The following is a 23,755-nucleotide window of genomic DNA, read 5'->3' as shown; positions in this document are numbered from 1 at the left end:
CGTTTAAGTGACTCCACGCTGCCATCTGATGCAATTTGCTCTGTGCCGCAGCCGAGGGCTCCGATCCTGCCTGGCTGCCACACCAGCCCTCCCAGTACGAGGGAGCTTCTGGAGAAGCTGGGAGCACCGTGAGGCTTTGGGGAAAGTCCTTCTCCAGCCTGCCCTGCTCATCCCCAGGCTTCTTTCCCTGCCATTGAGCAGTTATTCTTTCTTCCCCTCTAGCAACTCCAATTCCAGCACTGCTCAGTGCAGCTCCAGAGCTCTCTGCCTGGCTGCTGGAAGCCCACTCTGCTCTGCAGCAGCTCTGGCTGTACCCCCACCAAGCACCCCACTCCTGAAGGTACTTAAGGCCAGGTTGGATGGGGCCCTGGGCAGCCTGGTTTAGTAGTTGGCAACTTACACATGGCAGGGGCTTGGAGCACAATGATCTTAAAGATCCCCTCCATTCTATGGCTCTATTCTTTGTAAGTCCCTGGCACAGATCTCACTCTCTCATTTGCAGGCCATGAAGGGGCTCCTGGCACAGCCTTGTGGCTCTCTCCATCACCAGAACTGCTCCCCATACACCTCCTGCAGCCCCTGCTCTCCTCGCAGTCCCCCAGAACAAACCTGCACAGCCACAGGGCAAGCACCTAGCACAGGTTTCATCCTTCACCTGCCCAGTATCCACGGTAGCACAGCTGTGATGGGGAAATCTCACACTGCTGTCACCCGCAGATGATGCAGCCAGCTCCCACCCCTCCCTGAAACAGGAGCTTTCCCCCCAGCACTCTGCATGGCCAGGGGGCTCAGACACTCAGCATTCGCAGCATGCCAGCCGTGGGGCGGGCGGCCTCCTCCTTCCCCCCTCCCCTCCTGAAACTCGATGCAGCAGAGGAGGCTGATTGCAAGATTAATTACGCATTTTCCCAAACCTGACGGCTGGGGGACAGCGAGCAAAAAGTGCTGCCTGCTTCCCTGATTGGGTTCACTTAGAGGAGAGCGCAGACTGCGGACGGAGCCGGAGACGTGGGGCACCATGGTGCTGGTGGTGGCTGTCATGTTGCTGCTCCTGGCATTGCTGCCACCGGTGTCGATGCTGCAGGATGCAGGTAAGGACACGATGGGGAAACCTTCAGGGGTGGGAGAAGAAGATTTCTTGCAGCTGGAGGCACCTTCATGCAAGCAATGGCTCTATAGAGCAAACTTTAGGATTGTTTTGGTGGTTTTTGTTTGTTTGTTTGTTTGTTTTAAAGTATTTTTTAAGATTAAAGTTCTTCAAAATCTGCATCCATGGGTAAGTCCAACCATGGGTAACCTCTTGGAAAGAGCTCCAAGGCGCTGCGCGCTTGACTTGAGTGTGGTTGCAAGGAGAGGAAGGTAATGGCTTACCTGAAGCCAGTGCTGAGTTTTGGGCACATCAGGGGTTTCAGAGCACTTGGATCCCAAGGAAGGATCCCCAGGCATGGTGCTGTGACCCCACTTCAGTGCTGGCATGGCTGCGTGCCACAGCCCAACTGCGGGGCTGAGCGGGGGAAGCAGCTTTGGCCAATGTTCTTTATGTTGAATAGTCAAAGGCAACCAGTGCAGGGCCATGCAAGTGGTTTCAGGAGTGCATGTTGTTTTTGTCTTCTTTATGAAAGGGATAAAAGGGGGGGGGAACAGATATTTTGTTCTGGATTTTAAAAAAAATCTTACCATTGGGCATTTTTTGGAATAAGTTCACCCTGTGGTTGATGCTGATTGCATCACAAAGTTTGAATACTTGGTTACGGAATACTGCCAGCCAACAGATAGCAACTGGGGGCTTTCTGCCCTTTAGTTAGTCAATTTCCAAGCTACTTAATTTCATAGACAAGAATTCCCTTTAGCTCAGATGGAAAAAAAGTGAGCCAAGGGCACTTACCTGCAGTGTGGCAGGTGGTGTGAGCCAGCCAAGCCCTGGGACCAGCCTTGGGACCCAGCAGTGAGCCCAGCCCCATCCAATGTGGCTTTTCCCATGCACTGGGAACAGGTGCCCTAAGCCAGCTGTGAGCAGCTGCAGCTTGGCCAGAGCCACTGGTACAGCAGCAGCAGTGCCTGAGTTCCTCCCATCCCTCTGATTGCTGCTTCTCACCCCCATTGCCTCCAACTACTAACACATGCTGGATGAGGGTCATGAGCATGGCTGGCTCTGGGGCATTATGGGTTGCACGTAAAGTTGGAGGGGCTGGGGCTCCTTTTTCTTAGCTGAAAAGAAAGATGAATATTTCCTCCCAGGCAGTTTTTTTCCCAAGTTCCTGCAGATCTACTCCAATGAGTGCCCCTTGTTACATATAGAGCGGGCTCTGTTGGTTGAGATACCAACACCAACATTGCTCCTGCACAATAAAGTGATGTCACTCATAGCTAAAAATGCCAGATTGGCAACACGGAGCTGCAGATGCAATGCCCACACCCTGGCAAAGCAGCACAGGGCCAACGCTGCGTGCACACATGCATACACCAACCCTGTGGGTCCTTTTTCAGCTTCAGCCCATACACCATACACATATAGGGCAGGAGGAGTGCCTGGAGCAGGGATGTGGGAGCCCCAGCTCCCAGCCAGCGTGGCACAGAACGCTGCTATCCCAGCTCTAATCACACAGTCCTGTGCTGCACCTCCTCCTTTTGTGGGCTCAGAGCATCCAACCCTCACATGTGCCACAAGGGGATGAGATCTGAACGTGCAGAAGATGTGCTGTCCAATACTTGGGCTCCTCAGCCTTGATGCAGTGCCATTCAGAGCCACAAATGATGGAGGAGTGGCACAGAACCTTCCCAGCATTGCATGAACGCATTGGGGCAGCAAAGATGAGCTAAGGAACAGATATTTGACCAATAGCCAAAAAACCCAGCTGGTATGCAGTCGCTTTCCAAGAGACTGAGTGACCAGCAGCATTTGCAGGCATTTGTGCCATAGAAAGCACTGGGGAGCTGGATCCAAAGCCTGGTGACACACGTGGTGCAGCCCCCCAGGATTAGCACAGGTACCTTTTTTATCTGCTATAGACAGATTTTAGTCATCTTTGTTATCTTGCATGAATTCAGCATCTTAGTTCATCTTTAACCTTAGCCTCCACCTTCATAGTGAAGAAGTGATGTCTCTCCAATAATGGTTAGAAAGCTTATCCTGGGGCAGAGATTCCCTTGCAGTTTCCCACTGTCCTGACATCACTCCTGGAGAAGAGGCAGACAGCAGCTTCAGGTGGCACATGGCCATCTGAGACCCGAGACGAGCCTAGGGGAAGGTGAGGGTGATTCAGGGGATGAGGGGGGCAAACAACAAATATGAGCTGCCTCTCCCCATCCCAGTAGGAGCCCTGCAGGGGAGTCCAGAGCCAGATCCCTCCACACCAGCCCTGCTCCGTCTGTCCGACACGCTGCTGGCTCACTACAGGAGGGGAGTCCGACCCGTGCGGGACTGGCGCACCACCACCACTGTGGCCATCGATGTCATGGTGTATGCCATCCTCAGCGTGGTGAGTCTGCTGTCCTCCCATCCCAGCTCTGATGGGGAACCAAGGGCTTCCCAGCCAGCCTCTCCCCTTCCACCCCACGGCATTGTGCTGCTGCTCATTCCTCTGCAAAAGGAGTGATGCTCACTGCGCAAATGGTGACCTCCACCTACACCAGCAATGGGTTGTTGTCACCCTGCACCAATTACTCCTCCTCTTATTCCCACAGGATGAGAAAAACCAGGTGCTGACCACCTACATCTGGTACAGACAGGTGAGCTCACGGACCTTGCCGGCCCCCCCTTCCCTTCTGCCCCATCTGCCGGTGCTGAGGCTCTGCCCCACAGTGTGCAGGGATGTGCCTGTCCCAGGAGGGGTGCACGGGGGAAGGCAGGCTGCTGTCAGCCAGCCCTGATATTTGCCTACCTCATCATCACAGCTCTCAGCCCTGCAGACAGGTCCTGGCACGGTGGCTCCTTCCAAAACTGGGGCCATCTCTCTTGGATGAAGGTATGCAGGAAGGCTGTGGAGCACTAAATTCAACAGAAAGGAAAATCTCCTTTGAGTTCACACTGTATTTGCAAGCCTCTTCCCCAAAGACAGCTTCCTTGTCTGCTCAGCTACTCTCTCACCTCTGGTTTTTGTTCCCTGTGTACTGCCCAGGTATCAGTCAATGAATTCACCCTCAAACAAGGCTCATGGGACACAAAGCACCTGGATGCGTGCAGAAGGAAGCAATTTCAGGAAGAGACAGGACAGGCATTTCTGTTTTCATGAGAGATGCTGCTGGGGATGGGGCAGTGTCCCTGTGAGAGCCAGCACCCCTGGGAGGCAAACATGTCTCCACGAGCACGTGCCTTTCCAGCAAACACCATGGGGTTATCCCCCATTATTGCAGGACATAACAAAACCTCTGCAGGGCACGAGTCAAGACTCTGAAGACACAGCTTTCACACAGTGCTTCTCACTGTTGTGTAGCTGGAGAAATGGGCTTTCCTTTCTCTCAGACATTTAGACATTTAGGGTTTCTTTCTGTGGCAGACTGCTGGCGTTGGGTTTGGATCTTGGCAGGGCCAGCGTTACCTTCCAGATCCCCTTTTGCTTTGCCCCCACAGCACTGGACAGATGAATTCCTCCAGTGGGATCCAGCACACTTCGACAACATCACACAGATTTCTCTTCCTGCAGAGAGCATCTGGGTGCCCGACATCCTCATCAACGAGTTGTAAGTACAGCACAGCCCCAACCCCAAACCCCAAAGGAGAGCTCGGGGCATAGCCTCCCTCTCCCATCACTGTGCCTTGCTCTGTATTCCTGGCACAGACCTGGCAGTGCCCCCATGTGCAGTGGGCTGCAGATGGGGAACGGCTTGGCACTTGGGACATTTCCAATGCTGGCTAACTGCAAACATTTGTAATTACCCACACTGTGCTGGGGGTGGGATCCAGATATTTGGAGAAAGGCTTTGTTAAGGAAGCACAATGCGAGGGCAGCTGCAGAGCTGCCAGCCCTCCCTGCAAAGCCAGCCATTGTCCTTCCCCACCCCCACTTCTGCTGGGATTTAAGGTGTTCCCACCATCTCGTGCTGCAGAGACCCTCGTGAGGCAGAGCCACAAATGGCCTTGGGCTGCTCTGGGAGAGCATGGGGAGCAGGGTAATGACATGGGGCAGCTGTGCCCACGCAGGGCAGTGTGCTACTGCTTTGGCCCTTTCCCCTGACCTCTGTTTCCAACAGAACACGTTGGCAGAACAGCAAGGAAAGGTCCCAGCACTGGGCAGTCCCCATCCCAAACGCAGCTTGCCAGGAGGAGCCCAGCTGTTCACTGCCCTCCCCACCCTTATGTTCTCTGTCCCTGTGCCCTCCAGCGTGGATGTCGGGAAGTCCCCTGATGTCCCCTACGTCTACGTTCGCCACCACGGAGAGGTCCAGAACCTCAAGCCCATCCAGGTGGTGACAGCCTGCAGCTTGGACATCTACAATTTCCCCTTCGACGTCCAGAACTGCTCGCTTACCTTCACCAGCTGGCTGCACAACAGTGAGCGCGGGGGGCTGGGGGACAGGACCGGGGCGGGCGGCTCCGTGCAGGGGACGCGTCCCCCTCTAGGTGGCCCCAGCAGCTCGGGAATGCCGTGCCCGGCAGCCTGCAGCTCGGTCCCCACCTCCCTTGCAGTCCACGACATCAACCTCTCGTTGTGGCGGCAGCCGGAGCTGGTGAAATTCGACAGGAGCGTCTTCATGAACCAGGGCGAGTGGGAGCTGCTCTACGTGCTCAGCCACTTCCAGGAGTTCAGTGTCAAAAGCAGCGACAGCTACGCCGAGATGAAGTTCTACGTAAGGGCCCTTGCCTTCTTGGGGCAATGCTGTGCCCTGCTTTGAGTGCTGCTGTTCTCAGAGATGAGGCACCGTGGCATAGTTTTGCCCTTGGTCCCATTACTTCAGCCTGCTCCCCAGCCCCGTGCTGAGGTGCATCCCTCCACCATTCCAAGGGTCTGGGCAGTGCAGCCCAGCACTCTTGCCTGCCTTAGCAGAGACCAGACCAGCCCAAGCCCACCTTTCAAGCAGGGTTCTGCCTTCACTGAACCTTTCCTGTCTCTCCCTGTGTCCCAACAGGTGGTCATCCGGAGGCGTCCTCTCTTCTATACTATCAACCTGCTGCTCCCTAGTATCTTCCTGATGGTGATGGACATTGTAGGCTTCTACCTGCCTCCCAACAGTGGCGAGAGGGTCTCTTTCAAGATCACTCTCCTCCTGGGCTACTCAGTTTTCCTCATCATCGTATCTGACACGCTTCCAGCTACTGCTGTTGGCACCCCACTGATAGGTAAGGCAGCACCACTGGTTCCAGCTGGTGCTGGGGCAAGAACTGCTCACACAAGAGCAAGAAATGGGAGATGTGGGTCGGTACAGAAATGAGGGCTGTAAAATAGCTCAGGATTTGGAGGTATCAAGGCTACTCCACGTATCTGACAGAGCTGCACTGGAGCTCTGGTGTTGGAGCAGATGCATGGCTGTGCAGGCGCTGCCACAGCAGCCCAGAAAACAGAATGACATCCTGCCAACTGGGTGGGGTGGGCTACAAAGCAACTGTGACAACAGTTGTAGGCCTGGAGCTACAGGAGCTGCAGCTCTGTGCTGTGACCAGAGGTCTGCTGCAGGGCTTGGCAGGAAGAATTCACTCAAGACCTGCCTGCACTGTGCATCGATCTAAAGACTGAGCTGGCCATTGCAGGCCACTCACCTTGCTGGCATCTCCACAGGCATCTATTTTGTGGTGTGCATGGCGTTGCTCGTCATCAGCCTCACAGAGACCATCTTCATTGTGCGCTTGGTACACAAGCAAGACCTGCAGCCTCACGTCCCCAGCTGGGTGAAGCACTTACTGCTGGAACGTGCCACTGCACTGCTCTGCATCTGGGACAGGAAGAAATTCAGCCAAAGCAGAACACAGAGCTCAGACATCTCTAGGCACGTGGAGAACAATGACAGCACAGGTAAGGACTGGGGAGAGTGCTCCTGCAGAAACAGAACGGAAATGAATCCTACGCAGATCTAAGCCCAAAGCTCTTCTAATGGTGTATTATCAGAACTAGCATTTGTTATTTCAATTAGCTCTCACCATCTCTCTTGGAGCACTGTGGCACATGCACAGCAATCCAGATGTCCAGATCACATGCATGAGTCTTAGCTCTGCATCTAAAAAGATTTTTCTCACTTCTCTGTCTTGATCCTGCAGCTAAGCTGAACCACTACGGTTCTGAAGACCCTCGGGAGCGAGAGGTAGCAGGAGGCACAAGGCCCACCCCTGCCTTTGCCACTCCAGCAGAGGGCTCTCTGCTCATTCACAGCATCCTGCACGAGATCACCACCATCCGCCAGTTCCTTGAGAAGCGTGATGAATTTCGTGATGTCGCCCGTGAGTGGCTGCAAGTGGGCTACGTGTTGGACGTCCTGCTCTTCCGAGCATACCTCGTGGCTGTCCTGGCCTACACTGTCACACTGGGCACCCTCTGGTCGGTTTGGCAGTATGCCTGAGCTGCATTTTGGGGCAGGCAAGGTGATGACCTCAGATGTTGCTGTGCTCCAGAGGCTACTCCCTGGTTCATGCATTCAGACCCGTCTGTGTTTTCTGACTACAGAGATCCAGACTGGTGCAATTTCTCCACTTCCAGTAGTTCTAGAACAGCAGCATCCGAGCGCTAAGATAAGGGCTGAGGAAAAGCAAGCAAACACCGAGCACACCTACCCCAACCGAACCGCTGTCAGCTCCAACCGAGCTCCTTTCCCTTTCTCTCACCTCACAAGGGCTTCCCGGGTGACTGCAGCCTCTTCACCCGTCCCTCTTCACCCTCCTCCCAGCCGGGTTAAGGCCACGAGCACAGCGCGGCCCCGCTCCCACCCGGCGCTTCAGCACCACGGACAGCGGCAGCACCACGGTCCGGCGGCGGCCGCTCCCCGTTCCCACCCAACACCCCGCGCTTCTGGACTCCTGGGGCTCAGCCCTCACCCTGCCCAGCGGAGGCTCATCTGGACCCCACGCCATCAGGATGCCCACCCCTCTCTCCTCCCTTCCCCAGGGTGTTTTCCTTCTCCCTCCTCCGGCTCGGCGCCACCCAACTCCTTCCCAGTCCCACCTCCATCCTCATCACGCAACCTGCTGTGGCAGAGGCACATAGATCTGCCCTCCATGCAGGGCTGTGCTCACCAGCTCCACTCACCTTGCACGAAGCATTGGAAGCTGCACACCTGTTTCTTGTTCTTTGTTAATGCTTCAACCAGAGCCAGGGGCTCATCAGATCCTGCATGCCAATGTCTGCCTTTCTCCTGAGTGTTTTTTGCATGCTTGACCAGCAGATCCCCTCCACATTCCTACCCAACAGTACAGTAACGGGGAGAGAACTAGCCGGGGGGAAAGGGGGGGGGGAACAAAAAAAAAAAAACAACCAACAAAAATACACAGTGCAAATGGGTCTGTCTCCATAGGAATGCAATGCTGGAAGAGACCAACAGGGTTACCCGTCTTGGTCCTCCACTAATGCCGGCTTCCAAAGCTGTCATATATAAGCATGCTCCCTCCACGCACCTCTGCCAGGGCAGTGGCATGAAGCTGCTGTCTAACAGGAGAGAAAAAGAGCTCCTGCATCTCAGAACAGCAGGACTGGGATTTGAGCCAAAAATTGTAAAGAGCTGCTCTGCCCAGTGCAATACCTGCACAGCGTGTTTACAAACTAGGGGCGGTGTGTCAGGCAGCTGTGATGTCTGCCAAGAGAAAAAGGCAAACTGATGGCATTTTCAGGGTGGTTCCTGAAACCCTGTGCAGGTACAGACGTGCTTCACACTTGTTCCTTACCTGAGCATCCAGCGCAGGCACCGTCCTCTAAAGTACTGGAGATGAAGAGAGGCCTCATCTTGTTTGCTCTGGCAGCTCCTTGGCAGGAACACAGATATCACAGTTTCTGGCACCTCCGTGTCCGTTCCAAGCCCACCGACCCCAACCCACAGGCCAGACACCCTCCCAAGCCTTCACATGCAGGAAAACTCCCTGCTAAGTGACAGGAGGGCTGCTGGCTGGGTGGTGTGGGCTCCTGGCAGCCCCAACCAGCACTAATGCGCTGATGGTCTGTAAGTGGCCGGCTATTGATGAGGTGTCCAGTTAAAGAGTTTGTGAGACACTAAATCAGCCCATTGATCCTACCAAGATCGATGGTGCTACAGACCTGATCACTGCAGCGGGCAATTAACACCCTCTGGAATGAGCTGCCTTCATGTAACATCAAACGCTCCAACAGACAAATCCAATGGGCCCATTGAACCGGGTGTGCAACGCCTCCCACCCGCACGAGACCTGGGCTGAGGTCGGTGGGACCACTGCATCTCCTTCTGCAGCCATGCCCCATGGTCACCCTCTGCCCCTTGGCTCACCTGTGCCACCACAGATCCCACAGACAACACTTCTCTGGCCATCCCGGTCCCGATGTGACTTGATCCCAGTGCAGAGCTGCTAACCCTCACCTGCTCCACAGGCCACTGTAGGAAATGAGTTAAGCTGGAGCAGGAGGAAGCACCCAGGCTTTCTCCCTTTCAGATTAGAGCTTTCCCCTCGCACGGCTTTGGGAAGTGCTGCATGCAGGAAAAGTTACAGGCATCTCTACGAGATGAGCCTGGATTTTCCTCTAAACAACAACAAAAAAATCAATAAATCTGAATCTAATCTACTAATAAAGGTTTAATGAGGACATAATGTTGATGGAACAGAACATTGTTGCAGCATAATCACTCCCAGCTGCTGTGTGAATGTGCAGACAAAGGCCCAGTCCTATGACAATTTCCCTGTTATAATAACTCCTTTGTATGAGGCCAAACGCTGCAGTGGGATCTTATCCCTTCCTCCATGAGGGATGGTGCAGACAGCAGGTTGCTGCAAGCAGGACACCTCCACCAGGGGTGCCCAATGCATCCCTAGGAGGGGCTGTGCCAAGAGGCAGCACCCAGAGGCAGTTGCCACTTGGAGGCTCATAGGTTGCCACCAGCACTTCAGGAGCCACTGATGCTGGCTGTGGCCTGCAGCAGGACCCACAGAGCAGAGGATGGGGCACAGCTGTCCTGGGGGAGCTGGAGTCCTGTGGGAGCCTTGGGGTGGGCACACTGCTCACTGTGGGCACAGGACGAGCCCACGCTCACAGCAGTGCATTGCATCCATCACCTGAAAAATAAAGGATGTTACGTGGAGTGACTGCACTGGGACTGCGAGAGGATGGGCATGTAACTGCATCCTGGCCCCCCTGGGGGGCACCAAGGGTGGGAGGGAGCAGCTCGCAGCGCACCGGGCTGAGTGCCGCATGCCATACAGCGACATAAAAGGAGTGCAGACTTTGCTGTTAATGTAGTCAGTAAATAAATAAAGGAGGGCTTAAGCTTAGTGTACAGCAATCAGTTTAGAACTACAGGATAATTAACACAGCAGGGGGCCAGACTACTCTGCAGTCAGGTTTAAATGAACGAGTTCACTTTCATTGAGGCAAACTCGCTCTGCTCCCCAGCGAGCTGTGCGTGCAGCAGCAGTGCCTGCACTGGCAGCAGCAAGTAGGGCCAAGGGTTGCACCCTATGCACCCCGCAGCAGCAGGGAGCCTGTGTGGGCTTCCTGCTGCGAATCCTCTTCTTGCTGTTTGATCCTACATCACACCCAGGCAGCCTGCAACCAGCCCTGCCCCCTTCCCAAGTAACGCGAATGCACCAGTGCGTGCACCATCCCAGCAAGGAAGAGCCAACCTTGGGTGGGAATGGCACCCACGCAGGGTGGGAATGGCCCTTCTGGCTTCAGAACCCGAATAGCAGAGCTGTCCGTGCTGCTGCTTCTCTCCTCAAACAGGAAAAATAAAGGACAGCAGCAAATCACCCTGTCAAGCATCATGCGGCGCACGATGAAACGGTCTCCAGGGATGCCAAGGGACTTTAAAACAGGAGGCATGTTTCATTTTCTGCCACTGTAAGGGCCCTCTCCTATGCCAAAGCACGGAGGGAGCCCTGCATAAATAAGAAGGGAGCTTTTTAGGAGCTCGTGGCTCTTAATGAAAAAGAAATTCTTGAGAGCCACGATCACATACCTCCATTTTCCCTGGAAAAGCATCTTCCAGGCTGCACATCCTTAGAAAAACAGCAGCTCCTGTTTGCCGTGCAGGACTCCCATCTCTCCAGGATCACAGTGGTGGGATTTGCTCTCTGCACCACCTATTCCTGAGACAGTGCCCAGGTCAGGGGGTGCACGGGGATGGGTCCCCCCCATCCACCCAGCCCTCCTCACCCTCACCCTTCAGCAATGGTCAGGATGCTTGACCCGCACCATAGGAACACCCAGTGCCAACAGCACAGCATTGGAGGGCTCTGCTGCCACCACATCCTCCTCTTCCTCCTCCCAGGGCCGGCATCCGAGCACAGAACAGCGACAGGAGACGGCAGGCTGAGACAACTGAATTAACTTTATTGTTTCTTCTAACTGCAGATTCAAGGTATACAACTGAACATTGCTATTTTCCTTATGAGACTTATAAATAAAAATACAAAAAATGTCCACTACAAAAAAATCTACTGTTAGTAGGATGTAAAAAATATTCTCTTTGCTATAGAAGGCACGAACTTCACTTAGTGACACATGGAGAGAAAAAAACCTGCAGCAGTATATTCTTTTTTTTTTTTCCTTTTTTTTTTTTTTCCTTTTTCTTTTTTTCCTGTCAGAAACACTGAAGTTTTACAAAGAAATGCATCTGAATCTACACAGAATGAAGGCAGATGCGGAGAGCTGCAACTAGGAGACACCACAACTTGGGACTTTTTTTTTTTTATTCATTTTTCAGGAAATTTTAGCTAACTGCATCTGTGGCTAGAGAACAGATAGGACTCGCAAGCAGTACTGCAAAGGAACAAACAGCGAGGAAACAGAATTGTACAAAAAAAAAAAAAAAAAAAAAAGTAACCCATACTCTGAAGAAACAAAAACAAAAAATTGGGCACCTTCTAAAATGAGGCTACCAGGAGGTGCTGAGGTAGACGGAACTATAACATCAATTAATTCCAAACACTAGTTTTAATACAGAGCAATCAGACTGGCACTTGGGCTGTCACGACATAAAAGACAAGCGATGAAAGAAAGCCTTAGTTTGCTTGGTCCAGCAGGGCAGTTGGTCCTCAGTGCTATAATATACATATATATACTTATATATATATGGATAGGTGTCATGGAGCTTTACCATGGCTTCGCAGCCTTAGAAGTTCATGCATACGTAACACTATGTGAAACAAATACTAGGATGTGCACTCAAACACTGGGACTGGGTGTGGGAGAGGCACTGTGCTGTGCTGCACTGCCCAACACGGGACACACTGACATGGCACTGCATGTGGCTCAGCACGGCACACGGCACGGCTCATGGCACATGCCAGGTGCTTTCCATGAGCATTGCAGAGGGAAGCTGGCCACCACATCACCCTCCAGCTGGGCAACCCATCATCAGACACAGCCTTGCAGTGACTCTGCTCGTGCTGTTTGGAAGCCAATGGGAATCCCGGTTCCCATTCTGTACTACGCTGAGCTCTGAAGCCAAACGATGCCAGTGTCTGTGTTAGGGGAGGAAAGGGACAGTGAGAGGGGAGGGAACGTTAAAGCAACAAAAGCCACGTGAGCTCAGCTGAGCGCTCAGCAGTACCATGACACCCACGACCAGCAGTACCAATTCACTGCAAAAAGGTACCATATACTTGTGAGAAATTGCAGCAACTGTTCATACGAAAGAACTGGTGTGTTGTTTTGTTGTTGTTGGTTGTGTGTATGTGTGTGTTTCTCTTTAGGCACAAAGATTAAACAAGCCATTCTCCAAAGTTACATCCTGGATTGTACTACATCAGCATCTGCCCCGCTTCACCTCCTCGGTGCGGAGCAGCCAAAGTGCCGCCGCTCGCAGGTGCACACGGGGCATTGCTGCAGGGGCTCTGCATGGACAGACCCCCCCCCACCCAGCAGCACCACCACCACAGCTCAGGGTCCCCATCGCAGCCCTGTGCCCCCATGAAAGCCCTGTGCACGGCCAAAGGGCGACGCTCTGCAGATGAACAATTGCAAACCCACCCCACTCGGTGCTCAGACAGAGCTGCACAGAACCCCAAAGCTCGTGGCATCGATGCCAGCCCTGCAGTGCACCCCGGGCTTTCACATTTACAGATGGCGCTCAACTGCTCCGCTTTCCTATTCAAGTTTCACACTCCCCTCCCTGCAGCACCGACACATCGCCGGGCTGCGCCCTGCCCCACCACGCTGTCACATGGCAGCGAATTCCCCAGATTAAGGCCTTCACATTTCCGACAGTGAGGGAGCAAGGGGACAGGGGACAGCAGTACAGACACCCTGCTCTCTTCCCTTTACTCCCATCTACAAAACCTTTTCCCTAACTCTTCCCGCCCCCCTCCCCCCCTTCCCCAATTTAATACAAACGCAGCTAAATTACAAAATAATACACCATTGCAAGTAAAGCATGAGATGAAAACCCAAATGGCATCACAAAGCAAACACAAATATTGCAAACTGTGCTTCTGTCACTGCAAAAAAAAAAAAAAAAAAAAGAGTCAGAACACAACAAAAACAAACACAAGAGGTAGCTTTCCAAACCAGCGAGCCAGGCTCCGTCAGGCCGCTCCAAAAAATACCATTTTGGTAAAGGATAATGCACGAGAGGTGGCCAATGGGGCCCAGCACGCGATCCCCTCCCTGGCATCTCCGCGTCACCGGCCCCAGCGCGGCCCTCACCCGGCCCCATCACTTCAACACCACCACCCCCCACCCTTCCCCCCTCCCTCCCCCCCAAAAATCAATAAAAGCTCATGAGGTCACAAAAAAACGAGGTAATTTCAAGTAAAATGTGCTAAACACAGAAAGAGTCAAAACCTTTTAAAAACAAACCGAAAGCAAAACAAAACAAAAAAAAAAAACAACCAAAAATACAACACCCAAACCAAAACAGAGCAAAGCCATTTGTTACCGTCCGCTCCACCGCAGACTCTGGGAGTTTAGGGCTGGGCAAAAAAAAAAGCATTGGCACGTTCCAAGCACCCAAAAACACAAAGAAGAAAAGAGAGAATCTCCTGGCCCAGCATTGCCTCAGCTCACCCAGGGCCGGGGGCACTGTGGGACAGGAGCTGCAGCTCCAATGGGGACAGGGAGCAGCACGCAGCCCCCAGCTTCATCCTCCCGCTGAAGGCTTTGTCTTCACCTCCCGAATTAGAAGAAAAGGAAAAAGAAATGCATAGAAAGGTCTTTGGTCAGGAGGAGGATTGCGGCCTCACGCAGCCCCTGCAAACCAGAGGTTTTTGCTCCAGATTTTTGCCAAAGCTGTGGGAACACCGGCAGCACCCCATAGCATCCCATAGCACCCCACAGCACCTCCAGTAGGGCCCGATGGGTGAGCGCAGGCCCGGGCGCTGTCCCACCTGCGGGGTGCTGAACTCCCGCTGAACACGGGGCTGAGCCCAAGGGTAACTGCCCCGCCCAGAGGGGTCTGCGACAGCTCCTCCAAAGGGGTCATTGATGGGGATAGGGGGAGAAAATGAAATTAAAGCATTCCCAAATTGCTGCTCACACGCACGATGTCGGGGTGAGGCACGAACTATGCTGTTTGCACACAATCGACCCGGTGCCACCTGTGCAGGGTGCGATGGCTGCTGGTTGGCAGTGGCAAAGGGAGTGGACACGCACCCCATAGAGTGCCAAGGGGCTGGGGAGGGGAAGGGGCCGTGGGTGGGAAGGGCGGATCACAGCCCCCCAGCATTCCCAGCATGGGACCTCCACGCTGCAAGCACAGTGAGCACCACGTGCCTGCACCTCCCCATCCTCAACCCCAGTGAGGGATCCTTCCAGCAACAAACGAAAAATGGAAACAAAAGGCCATGGACGATGCTTTTTTTTTTTTGCCCAGTCCTCCACGACTCAGCCCCGCGTCCCCTCCGTGTCCCTCAGACGTAGCAGAGGTAGAGATAAGTCTTCTCTATCCTCCAGTCGGTGGGGATCTCCTCCGGCTTGTGGCCCTTCATGTGCTTCTGCATGGTGGAGAGGCTGGGGCAGTACTCCAGGCAGATGGTACACTGGTATGGGGAAGCGCCATTGTGGGTCCGAAGGTGTTTGATCATGGCCGAATAATCCCGGGAGCGCTGGTGGCACAGCTTGCACTCAAAGGGCTTCTCACCTGCACGAAACAGGGCAGTGGGATAGGGTCAGCATGGCACAGGCTTTCAGCACTACACAAGGTTGCGGGGCCTCGCTCGAGCACAGTAATTAACTGCCCAGCGCGCCCAATATCAATACTCGCCCTGTGCACAGACACAGCGAATAATGAAGTAATGAACAGCAAAAGTGATCTAACTATTGATCCGCTATTTACAATAGCTCCATGCTGATGCATTCAATGATTCCTTCTCCCCAGCAGCCAGCCCTGGCGCTGCGGCCGCCTCGCTGCCCGGCACCTACCCGTGTGCACGCGGTAGTGGGTCTCCAGCTGGTGCTTCAGGCTGAACTTCTTGCCGCAGCCGTTGCACTCGTAGGGCTTCTCCCCAGTGTGGATGCGTTTGTGGCCCTTCAGCGTGCTCTCGTCCCGGAAGCAGCTGCCGCAGAACTCGCATTCATAAGGGTGGTCACCTGCAAGCACGCATCAGTCAGCCCTATGGTGGGCACGTGGGGAGCGGTGCAGGGGCACAGCTCAGGGCTGCACGCTCAGAGCCCTCTGCCTGCATCAGTCCCGCACCACAGCGCTGCTCAGCACCCTGATAAATGAACTTGGGCTCAGCACCAAACTCAGAATTATTTGAATGAAAGGTGAGGGCTCCAGCTACTTATTTATTACGGCAGTGAAGGCAAGGACAATAAAGATAGATTGATCGTCCAAGACTTTGTTCATGAATATTTAAATATTACTGATTTGTCTTGTCACTGTAATTACAATTTCTCTGTGCTGCATATCCTACAACCACAGTTTATGGTAAAGAATGGCCAACTGTATTTCACTTGTCCTACTGCAGATGTGCAGAGCTGCCAAGCGTGTAATGTTCCTCGCATTTCATACATTTTCTTCAGCTGTGAAGGCTTAAGTCATCCACAATGACCTACGTTTTTTCATTATCCCCATGTCAAACTGCACTCGTGCCTGGGCATAAATTGTCCTTCTAGTTATATACTCACATGCCTGTGCTTTCACTTCCTCTTTGCAATGATATTTTACTCTCTGCCTGTTCTCTCCCCAGCCCTGCAGAGAGGTCTGCTGCTCTGTGCACAGCATTGTTTCCCAACGGCTACAAACCAGCAACGATCCCACGGGGTGCAAACACCTCCCATGACACAGCCCCCAGAACAGCACATCTTTAACCACTTTGCACTGTGCAGGCTGCAGCTTTGTCTCCATTTTCCATTGAACTCCTCGTTCCTAAAACCAAAAGGACCCATGGAACTGGATGATTCCCTCCAATGCAAACCACTCTATCATGTAACAGCCAGCTGCCCATTTCAGCACTCCCATTTGCTCAATAGTTAAGAGAACACCTGCAGATGGGAGCCAGGTGAAGGATTTTCTTGTTTAGCCTCAGCCACCCATGGGAATAGCGATTTTTTTCCTCCTGCTGCTTCTTTATAGCACCCTGGTACTTTAAGTGAAGTGTTAAACTCAGGAGCTGGTTTGACAGGATCCGCATGAATTTAATTATCAACCTGATCATGTGGTAAATGAGTTTAAATATGGCATCTCGAGGGCCAGACCCACACCCTCCATACACACACACAGTGCCGATGCGGGGACACTAATGGGACCCACGTCCCTGCAGCAGCACTGCTCTGATTGCAGAACCGGGGGGGAAAAAATTAAAATCCAATTTGTGGCACGCTGATTAACTTTGCAGAACCTTTAATGAGCCTAACATTAAATTCAGGACAAAGGGGACTAATTAGATCCCCTCCAGCACCTGTGACCCGCTTCTGCACTGCTACCTGGCGCTCTGTGCCATGGAGGCAGAGCAATGGATCCATTGGCACTGAGGAAATCAGTGCAAGGGTTTGGATCACAAATAACCAGCAGAGAATCACAGTGTAACTCACTCTCCAGTACAACACCAACATCCCCTCCTTTCTATTACCCCGACCTGCTCAGCAGAAAGGGGGGCTGACAAAACTGGGATACATTCAAGGGCTGCAGCCTTTGTCCTCTCCATAGTGATAAAAGACCCTCCAATTCCTGCTGTGTTCTCCCAGCTCTGGGATGCTGCCAGGCAGAGCTGGGCACCACGTCACGAGCTCTCTGCGGACTCAGCATTGTGCTCCCACTCTGAGAATAACCACGAAGCACAACTAACTACTCTTAAAGCTCCGAGGATCCTGGTTTATTTTTAAAGCCAAGAGCTAATAAACCATCAGGGGCTGGGGGCAGAACCCACGCAGAGTGACCTACAGCCCAGGTCACTGGATTACTTGCTATGAATAGCTGCTCCACTCAGCATTAATGGGATCGTAAGCACTGTGCGATTCTGGGTTTCCTGGTTGGGAGCATGGATGCAGGACAAACAGGCACTGGCGATGCAGACCTTCTAAAGATGCTGCTCCAGCCCCCAAGCACCCGGCACATGTGTATGCAGGAAGCTGGTTAAAAAGAGGAAGGAAAAGAGATGCAAACAATCTGCATCTGCCTCCCCCCAGCAATCACACTGCTGCTGGAGCGCCAGCCCCGCGAATGGTGTGGGAAAAGATGGGAGAGGAGCATTCCCTCCACCCACCTGCAAACCATCCCCGCCTCCCCACCGCTGCAAAAAGCAATTTCAGTTGCTCTGATTCATAGCTGGGCTGCAAATTACAGGCCAGCTCTCCGCTGCGTAGAGCGACACAATCCCGCTAATCACTGAGCTGGGTGAGGGTCAGCTCCCCAGCCTCGTCACACTGCTGCACGTGTTGGGTGCTGCAAGGCTCCGGATCCAGACTCATTGCCATGAGCGAGGGAAGCAGCAGCTCCTCCCTGGGGACAGAAGCACATGGGGACCATGGGAGGCCATCCCTCAACAGGAGCTTGAAGGGCCATTTCTTCATAGCAAAAAAAAATGCAGGTAGAAAGTCCTATGGTGTTGCTTGGTTTTCCCAAACGCACCATACTGAGGTACTAAATCTGCTAGGGAACTTTCACTTTCTGCTTTGGAAGGGATGTACTCACACCTCTTTCCTACATATGATCAACCAGAGAATCATTAAGGTTGGAAAAGATCACTGAAATCCCCAACCCCATCCCATCTCACCATATTCCTCAGTGCCACATCTCCATGTTTCTTGCACACCTGCAGGGATTGTGACCCCACCACCTCAACAGGCATCTATGCCAGTGCCCAAGCACTCTTTGGGAGAAGGAATTTCTCCTAACATCCAACCTGAACCTCCCCTGGCACAAGATGAGACAGTCTTATGTTGTAACAGCTGCTGTTCCCTATGCTGCAGTCCCACAGCCACAATCACATAATGGAGACTCGCAGTAGGAACAAAGCACAGGAGGACAGGGCCAACATCAGGCAGGTGGTTTGAGGACACCAAGTAACACGGTCAAATCCTTGGTTTCATACCCCAGCTCTCCTCTAACCCAAAAGCACCTCGGTGGGTGTGCAATGTAAATACCATATACACGTAGCCCAGGTCACTGTAATCCCATTAGAGCCGAGTACCAGCTGATTATGTGCATCTACTGCATTTAAGCCGATGAAGTGGGGTAAGATCGCACATCCCCTAAGAAGGTCACATGTCACATTATACCGGATCAACTTATTACACACAGCACTTCCCCCCAGCCCCCTTGTTTTCTTGTTCTTCTTTTTAAACTCAAGCAACCTCGGTTGTGGATAACAGTTGCCTCGATATTTTTAAGATTAAGAAGACGATAAAGTGCAGTTTAGCAAGGAACATCTTTGTCCCAGCCCTCCTTGGAGCTGGAGCTCCAGCAAAGAATGCTCCTCCAGCTCCACCTGTGGCTCAGCATCAGCTGCTGGTTGCCACCAAGCTGCCAGCCCCAAGCTCTCCTGCACAGAGCTCAGAACCCAAATGGGGGCTCCCTGGGCAGCATCAGGACCCCCCACCCCACGGCACAGGACTGCTCTCAGGGCCTTGGCTGTACCTGTGTGGGATCTCAGGTGCCTCTTGAGGGCAGTGTGGCTGGGGAAGGTGCGGTTGCACTCGCTGCAGATGTAGCTGCGCACCCCGGCGTGCACCTCCATGTGCTGCTGCAGGGCAGTCTGCGTCTGGAAGCGCTTGCCGCAGAGCAGGCAGAAGACAGCCATGTCTGTACCTGCAAGAGAGGAGACAGAAAAGTGAGGCAGTGCCTGGGGGTCTCCCAGGGGTGGCTGTGAGGAAGGGGACTGCGAGCCCCACTGACCGCTCACAGCCTCCAGCTCTCTCGCTACAGACAGCAGCCTGCTTTCCGCACCTGCCCCGATCACCTGGTGTGCTCAGCCATGCACAGAGCATCCCTGGATGGGAAGAACTCCTGCACAGGGCAGAGACCTGCAGCCCTCACTCCTAGGGGGCAGCAGCAGGGCTGGCACTGGGACTGCAGCAATTCCAACCCTTCAGCATAGAGAAGGAGTGCAAGAAGAGAGCAGGAGGATTTTAATGCCTTGGGTACAGCTGGAAATCCCTTGTAGGCTTGCATCTCTACACCCCCAACCCAAATGCGAAGCACCTGCTTGGATAATTCCCCATGTTCTGATGGGTGGCTGCATGCACCTGTGTGAGACACAGCCCCTAATGCCAGGTGGAAACAGGACCCAAAGAAATGACAGTTGGATGCCTGAGCACCATGCAAAGCTGCTCTGGGTAGCAGTGGGCTGAACGCAGGAGGACCACGTGCACATCCCCAGCACTGCTTGTGACCCTCAGTGGTAATACCACCAGAAGCTTAATCCTATGAGCCACACGCACAATGACAAAATTGGCTGCATCAACAGAAGAGTACATAAAAAAGAAACACCAACACAGAAATAGAGATACTTACACACAGTCAATAAAAATATAAGACCTTTGTGTTATTAAACAATTTGTTTTAGTTTATGCATAGCTGATTGTTCAGAACCTGTGAGTCAGTGCAAATTGTATTACGCTGGGAGATTAAGCAAATAAATGCTAGCTTTTTGGAGACATTAAAATGTGAGGACTATGGAAATAAAATTATCTAGAAAATTGTATTAGCAATTCATTAGCGGCAGCAAGATGTTCAAGGTAACCAACAAACACCTTTAAGAAACAGTGGGGACAGGGAGGGCTGCTCTTTGCAGTGCCAAAATTAACCTGAGGGGTGGTGAGGACCAAAGCAACTGCACACAGGGGTGCTGGGGGAGCTCTGGGCACTGTGTGCTCCTGGCACCTGCAGTGCTGTGGATGGATCCCCGCCTGCAGCATCACCCTGCTGAGCACAGGGGATGGGTCCCTGCTCCGTGCTGGTGGCAAAATGCACCAAAAGTAGTGCAGAGATCCTGCACAGCCCAAGGGGCATGAGTGCACGTGCACCGGCCATGCTCCTCCATGGGCAGGTTCCTTGTGTGGCAGCAGTTGGCTCGATGCCGGCCATCCCCTTGGTGAGGTGTGCACCGTGCGAGCGAGTGACGCCGAGAATGTGAAAATAAATGAGCAAAATGGAAATAAAACCACATAGCAGCGAGGTGGCCCCGGTGGCGATGCTGCTGCCTCCTTCCCCGCGGATTTATCCGGAGGACGCGCGCTTGCTCGCAGCTGCAGACAAAACTCTCCCAAGAGCCCGGGAGACACAAAGCCCATCCGAGCGGGTGGTGCGGAGCAAATCCTGCACGGTATGCAGCCCGGCCGCGCTCTCACGGTGACAGCAGGACGGGTCAGAGGTCGGAGGGGCCGAGCCCCTGTGCCGCAGCCAGCTGTGCCGCGGGGGCCCCGGCCGGCGGGACGCCAGCCCCCATCAATCCGCCGGGAGCAGCCCTGCTGGGGCCGGGGACAATGGGCTCCTGCGGGGGTGGGGGCAGGACAATGCGGCCGGGCCAGTGCGCAGGCCCGGAACAAATCCTCCCTGGCACCATAGGGCCCTCATTTGTGAAACTAATTGGCCCCCGCTTGAAAAATTGGGCTATGTTGGGCTGCCGTGCTGGAGAGGAGCTGCCTTGTGTGGGGAGCCCCGCCGTCAAGTGCGATGTGGCTGTAGGGCTGGGGATGGTTGGATGGGGATGGGTGGCCAAGGATGAGGTGACATGGATGAGGATGGGAGGACAAGCTGACAGGGATGGAGATGAGCAGCAGGGGACAAGCTGCAGCCCACATCCCATTGCGTGCCCAACTGTGCTGGGATGGGGACATGTGGGATTTGCAGCCTGGCGATACAGCAATGCAGCTCCGCAGCCACCACGCACTGCACCATCACAGCACGCGGGCACCGTCCCACTGCTCCGGTGACCTCCAAGTGGGATGCACAAGCAGAGCCCACCACTCAACCAAACCCATCTCCAAAAGCACAGCTGGCAAGGCAGGACCTGGTGGCAGGAGAAAAAGGGGTGATGCTGGAAAAGCCCCACCTCCCCGCGGCGGCACCCTGTTGGCTTTGGAGCCGTGGGGACGTTTCAATGCGCGGCCATTGAAAGAAAAATCACCCTGGATAAATAAACACCGCCGCCGCCACGTAGGCACAAAAAGAGGAAGACGGATTTATTCATTTCGCTGACGTTTTAATGGTTTCTCTCCTTTTTTTCGGGAAGATGATTACAAATTAAGCAGCATTTAAACGCTTTTTACTGTCAACAATTAAAAGGGGCGAATATGGAACAGAAAGTGCGGTGACCATTCATTTCCAGGGAAACGCGGCTATCAGCGAACACCACGGGGCCTTCCCTGTACTGTACACTGCACAATGGCAAAAAGTATACCATTAATTTTGTAGGACATTCAAAAGCAAATTAAAATATAAAAAGCTCTAGGCACAAAGATAGATACCAAGAGAGAGGGCAGAATAGGTCAAGCTTGTGGAATTAAAGTCTTAGCAACAGTGGAGGTTTAAGCACAGCCCTATTACGCCGCATTCAATAGCCACCTTCTCCCATCTTCTCTTTTTTCTCCTCTAAGAGCCGATGTGCTGTTTGCCTCCAGCCTGCAGCAGTAAACAATTAATACCGCGTGTAGCAGTGCTGCGGGTTTCCAAGGCAGGAGCGACAGGCTGCCATGTAGATGAGATTCTGGATGCAGCATTAACTATTTGGAAGAGAGCGCCGCCCGCTCTGTGCGAGGCAGGTTTAAATAACAGGTGATGGGAGATGTGATTTTTGCAGGATTGATGCTTGCTCAAGGGAGGAAAAGCCCTGAGAGCGCAGCTGTGCGCGTGGATATCCACGCTTTGCTTTCCAGGCTCCCAAAAAAGTGCTTTTCCCTGTGTCTTTAAAGGCAGGGGAGATGCATTTCCCATCACTCAGGGACTCCCCTTTTCAAACTTCAGGTGAGGAATGCTAAAATCACCACAATATTAAACACAACACTTCTTCCACACCCTGACTCCACACTAGCAGGAATTAAAATGAAATTCGCTCAGAGACACGTAGGCATATGGCAGGGAACACAGGTTTGTTTTTCCTCTCACTTTTAAAAGGCGCCCGGTGCATTTCCGTACCACAAAGTTTAACATGCAGGAGGGACGCCGAAGAAATAAAAGAGACACGTCCCCTTTAAAAGGAAATATAATTTACAGTGTGCAGCCAGGCGGTCCATAGTTTCAATCTCGTTTACTATAGAGAAAACTCTGCTAGCTGTTCTCTATCCCACAAATCCGATTTAATCAGACAAGCCAGCCAGCGTGGCTTGAAGTAAAAACGGATAATTAGTAAACAGAGAGCTACTTCAGTGCTTCATTGGCATTCGAGCCGGGCTAGTGTGTCGCATTTAAAATGCAGTCTGATGAAGTTTACAAAATCAAACCATTTGTTACTCCTATTGAAGAGGCTTCAGGCCACTTGCAATTAAATTGGAATTAGTGCTCAGAATGAGATACAGCAAATTCATACTAAAAAGGGATCTGACTTTGAGACGTTTGACTTCAAGTTTTCCCCTCTGCGTGTGTGTGCGTGTGCAAGAGATGTGGCTGCTCCTTCCCGGCCCTTGCCTCCAGCTCTTGCAGCCCCAGCACTGGGACCTGGGTGCAGGAAGGTGCCCCAGGGCTTTGGTGCCAAGCCAATGAATCCTGGGCACTTATGAGCACCTGAAGAAGGCACCAGGACTGCAGAACCAAAATCTCCTCTTCCTGATACACCCTAGGTATGAAACATCCATTGTGATTTCACTGCTTCTGGTGGTAGGCTGTTCTGTCTGTCCATCACCATAATAATTAATAGCATTATAAACCTTTAATCAAAGGCTCTGGCACAACAATGGGCTTTAGGATGCAAACGTGCAGTGAGCACTACCAACAGGGCCAGGCTTTGCCTGCTGCCTTCATGGTAACACCTCCAGCACTCCCATGATTGTGGAGCATCCCCACAGCCAGCCCCAATACATCCTACATTGAACAACATCAGCTCAATGACATCAGCATTAGCTGTGAGCTACGCAGCTAAAAGATGAATTTATATACGTGCATGTGCACACAAGCACACAGCATACACACAAATCCCACCTGGTCAGTGCCTCCAACAAAACACAGTCTTCACTTATTCTTCATACTGAATCTCTTAAACTATGTACATGCAATAGAGGCATGCAACAAAACTGTTGTTGCAATCGCTAAGAGTGAAGTGGAAGGCTCCAAAAAATTC

The 23,755-nt window shown here is 52.9% G+C and overlaps 2 protein-coding genes and 1 long non-coding RNA gene across 7 annotated transcripts in view; 1 reads left to right on the top strand and 2 right to left on the bottom strand.

The window, feature by feature from the left end:
* Positions 1-630: 630 nt before the first annotated feature.
* Positions 631-8,342, top strand: HTR3A (5-hydroxytryptamine receptor 3A). Of its 2 annotated transcripts, none has more exons than XM_090123382.1 (9): positions 631-1,091; positions 3,316-3,479; positions 3,685-3,729; positions 4,571-4,680; positions 5,322-5,491; positions 5,627-5,787; positions 6,067-6,277; positions 6,714-6,947; positions 7,190-8,342. In XM_090123382.1, the coding sequence occupies exons 1-9, from the start codon at positions 1,019-1,021 to the stop codon at positions 7,486-7,488; spliced, it is 1,467 nt and encodes a 488-aa protein (XP_089979508.1). In that variant the 5' UTR covers positions 631-1,018; the 3' UTR covers positions 7,489-8,342. The 2 variants fall into 2 exon arrangements, with proteins under 2 accessions (XP_089979508.1, XP_031455498.2); XM_031599638.2 differs by having other exon boundaries at positions 3,313-3,479.
* Positions 8,343-9,767: 1,425 nt separating this feature from the next.
* LOC149915182 (uncharacterized) lies at positions 9,768-13,783 on the bottom strand. Its single transcript, XR_016459612.1, has 3 exons — positions 11,262-13,783; positions 11,059-11,188; positions 9,768-10,156 (listed from the first exon to the last, which is right to left on the bottom strand). It is a non-coding gene; the product is annotated as an uncharacterized LOC149915182 (long non-coding RNA).
* A 1,098-nt stretch (positions 13,784-14,881) lies between these two features.
* Positions 14,882-23,755, bottom strand: part of ZBTB16 (zinc finger and BTB domain containing 16) — an 88,019-nt gene continuing 79,145 nt past the window's right edge. For all 4 annotated transcript variants that reach the window (XM_031599863.2, XM_031599865.2, XM_031599864.2 and 1 more), the window contains exons 5-7: positions 19,120-19,290; positions 15,462-15,629; positions 14,882-15,180 (exon numbers count right to left, since the gene is read on the bottom strand). In XM_031599863.2, the coding sequence (XP_031455723.1) occupies positions 14,951-15,180; positions 15,462-15,629; positions 19,120-19,290 (569 nt within the window). In that variant the 3' untranslated portion in view covers positions 14,882-14,950. The remainder of the gene's footprint in view (positions 15,181-15,461; positions 15,630-19,119; positions 19,291-23,755) is intronic.

The sequence above is a fragment of the Phasianus colchicus genome, chromosome 23, assembly GCF_987193195.1.
Source record: "Phasianus colchicus chromosome 23, bPhaCol1.hap1.1, whole genome shotgun sequence".
Taxonomy (NCBI): Eukaryota; Metazoa; Chordata; class Aves; order Galliformes; family Phasianidae; genus Phasianus; species Phasianus colchicus.
This window is presented reverse-complemented; position numbering and strand designations above follow the sequence as displayed.

Coding starts and splice junctions, on each gene's coding strand:
- HTR3A (XM_031599638.2), top strand. CDS start 1,019: ATGGTGCTGGTGGTGGCTGTCATGTTGCTGCTCCTGGCATTGCTGCCA. Junction 3,480..3,684: donor TGTATGCCATCCTCAGCGTG/GTGAGTCTGCTG, acceptor TTATTCCCACAG/GATGAGAAAAACCAGGTGCT. Junction 4,681..5,321: donor GACATCCTCATCAACGAGTT/GTAAGTACAGCA, acceptor TGTGCCCTCCAG/CGTGGATGTCGGGAAGTCCC.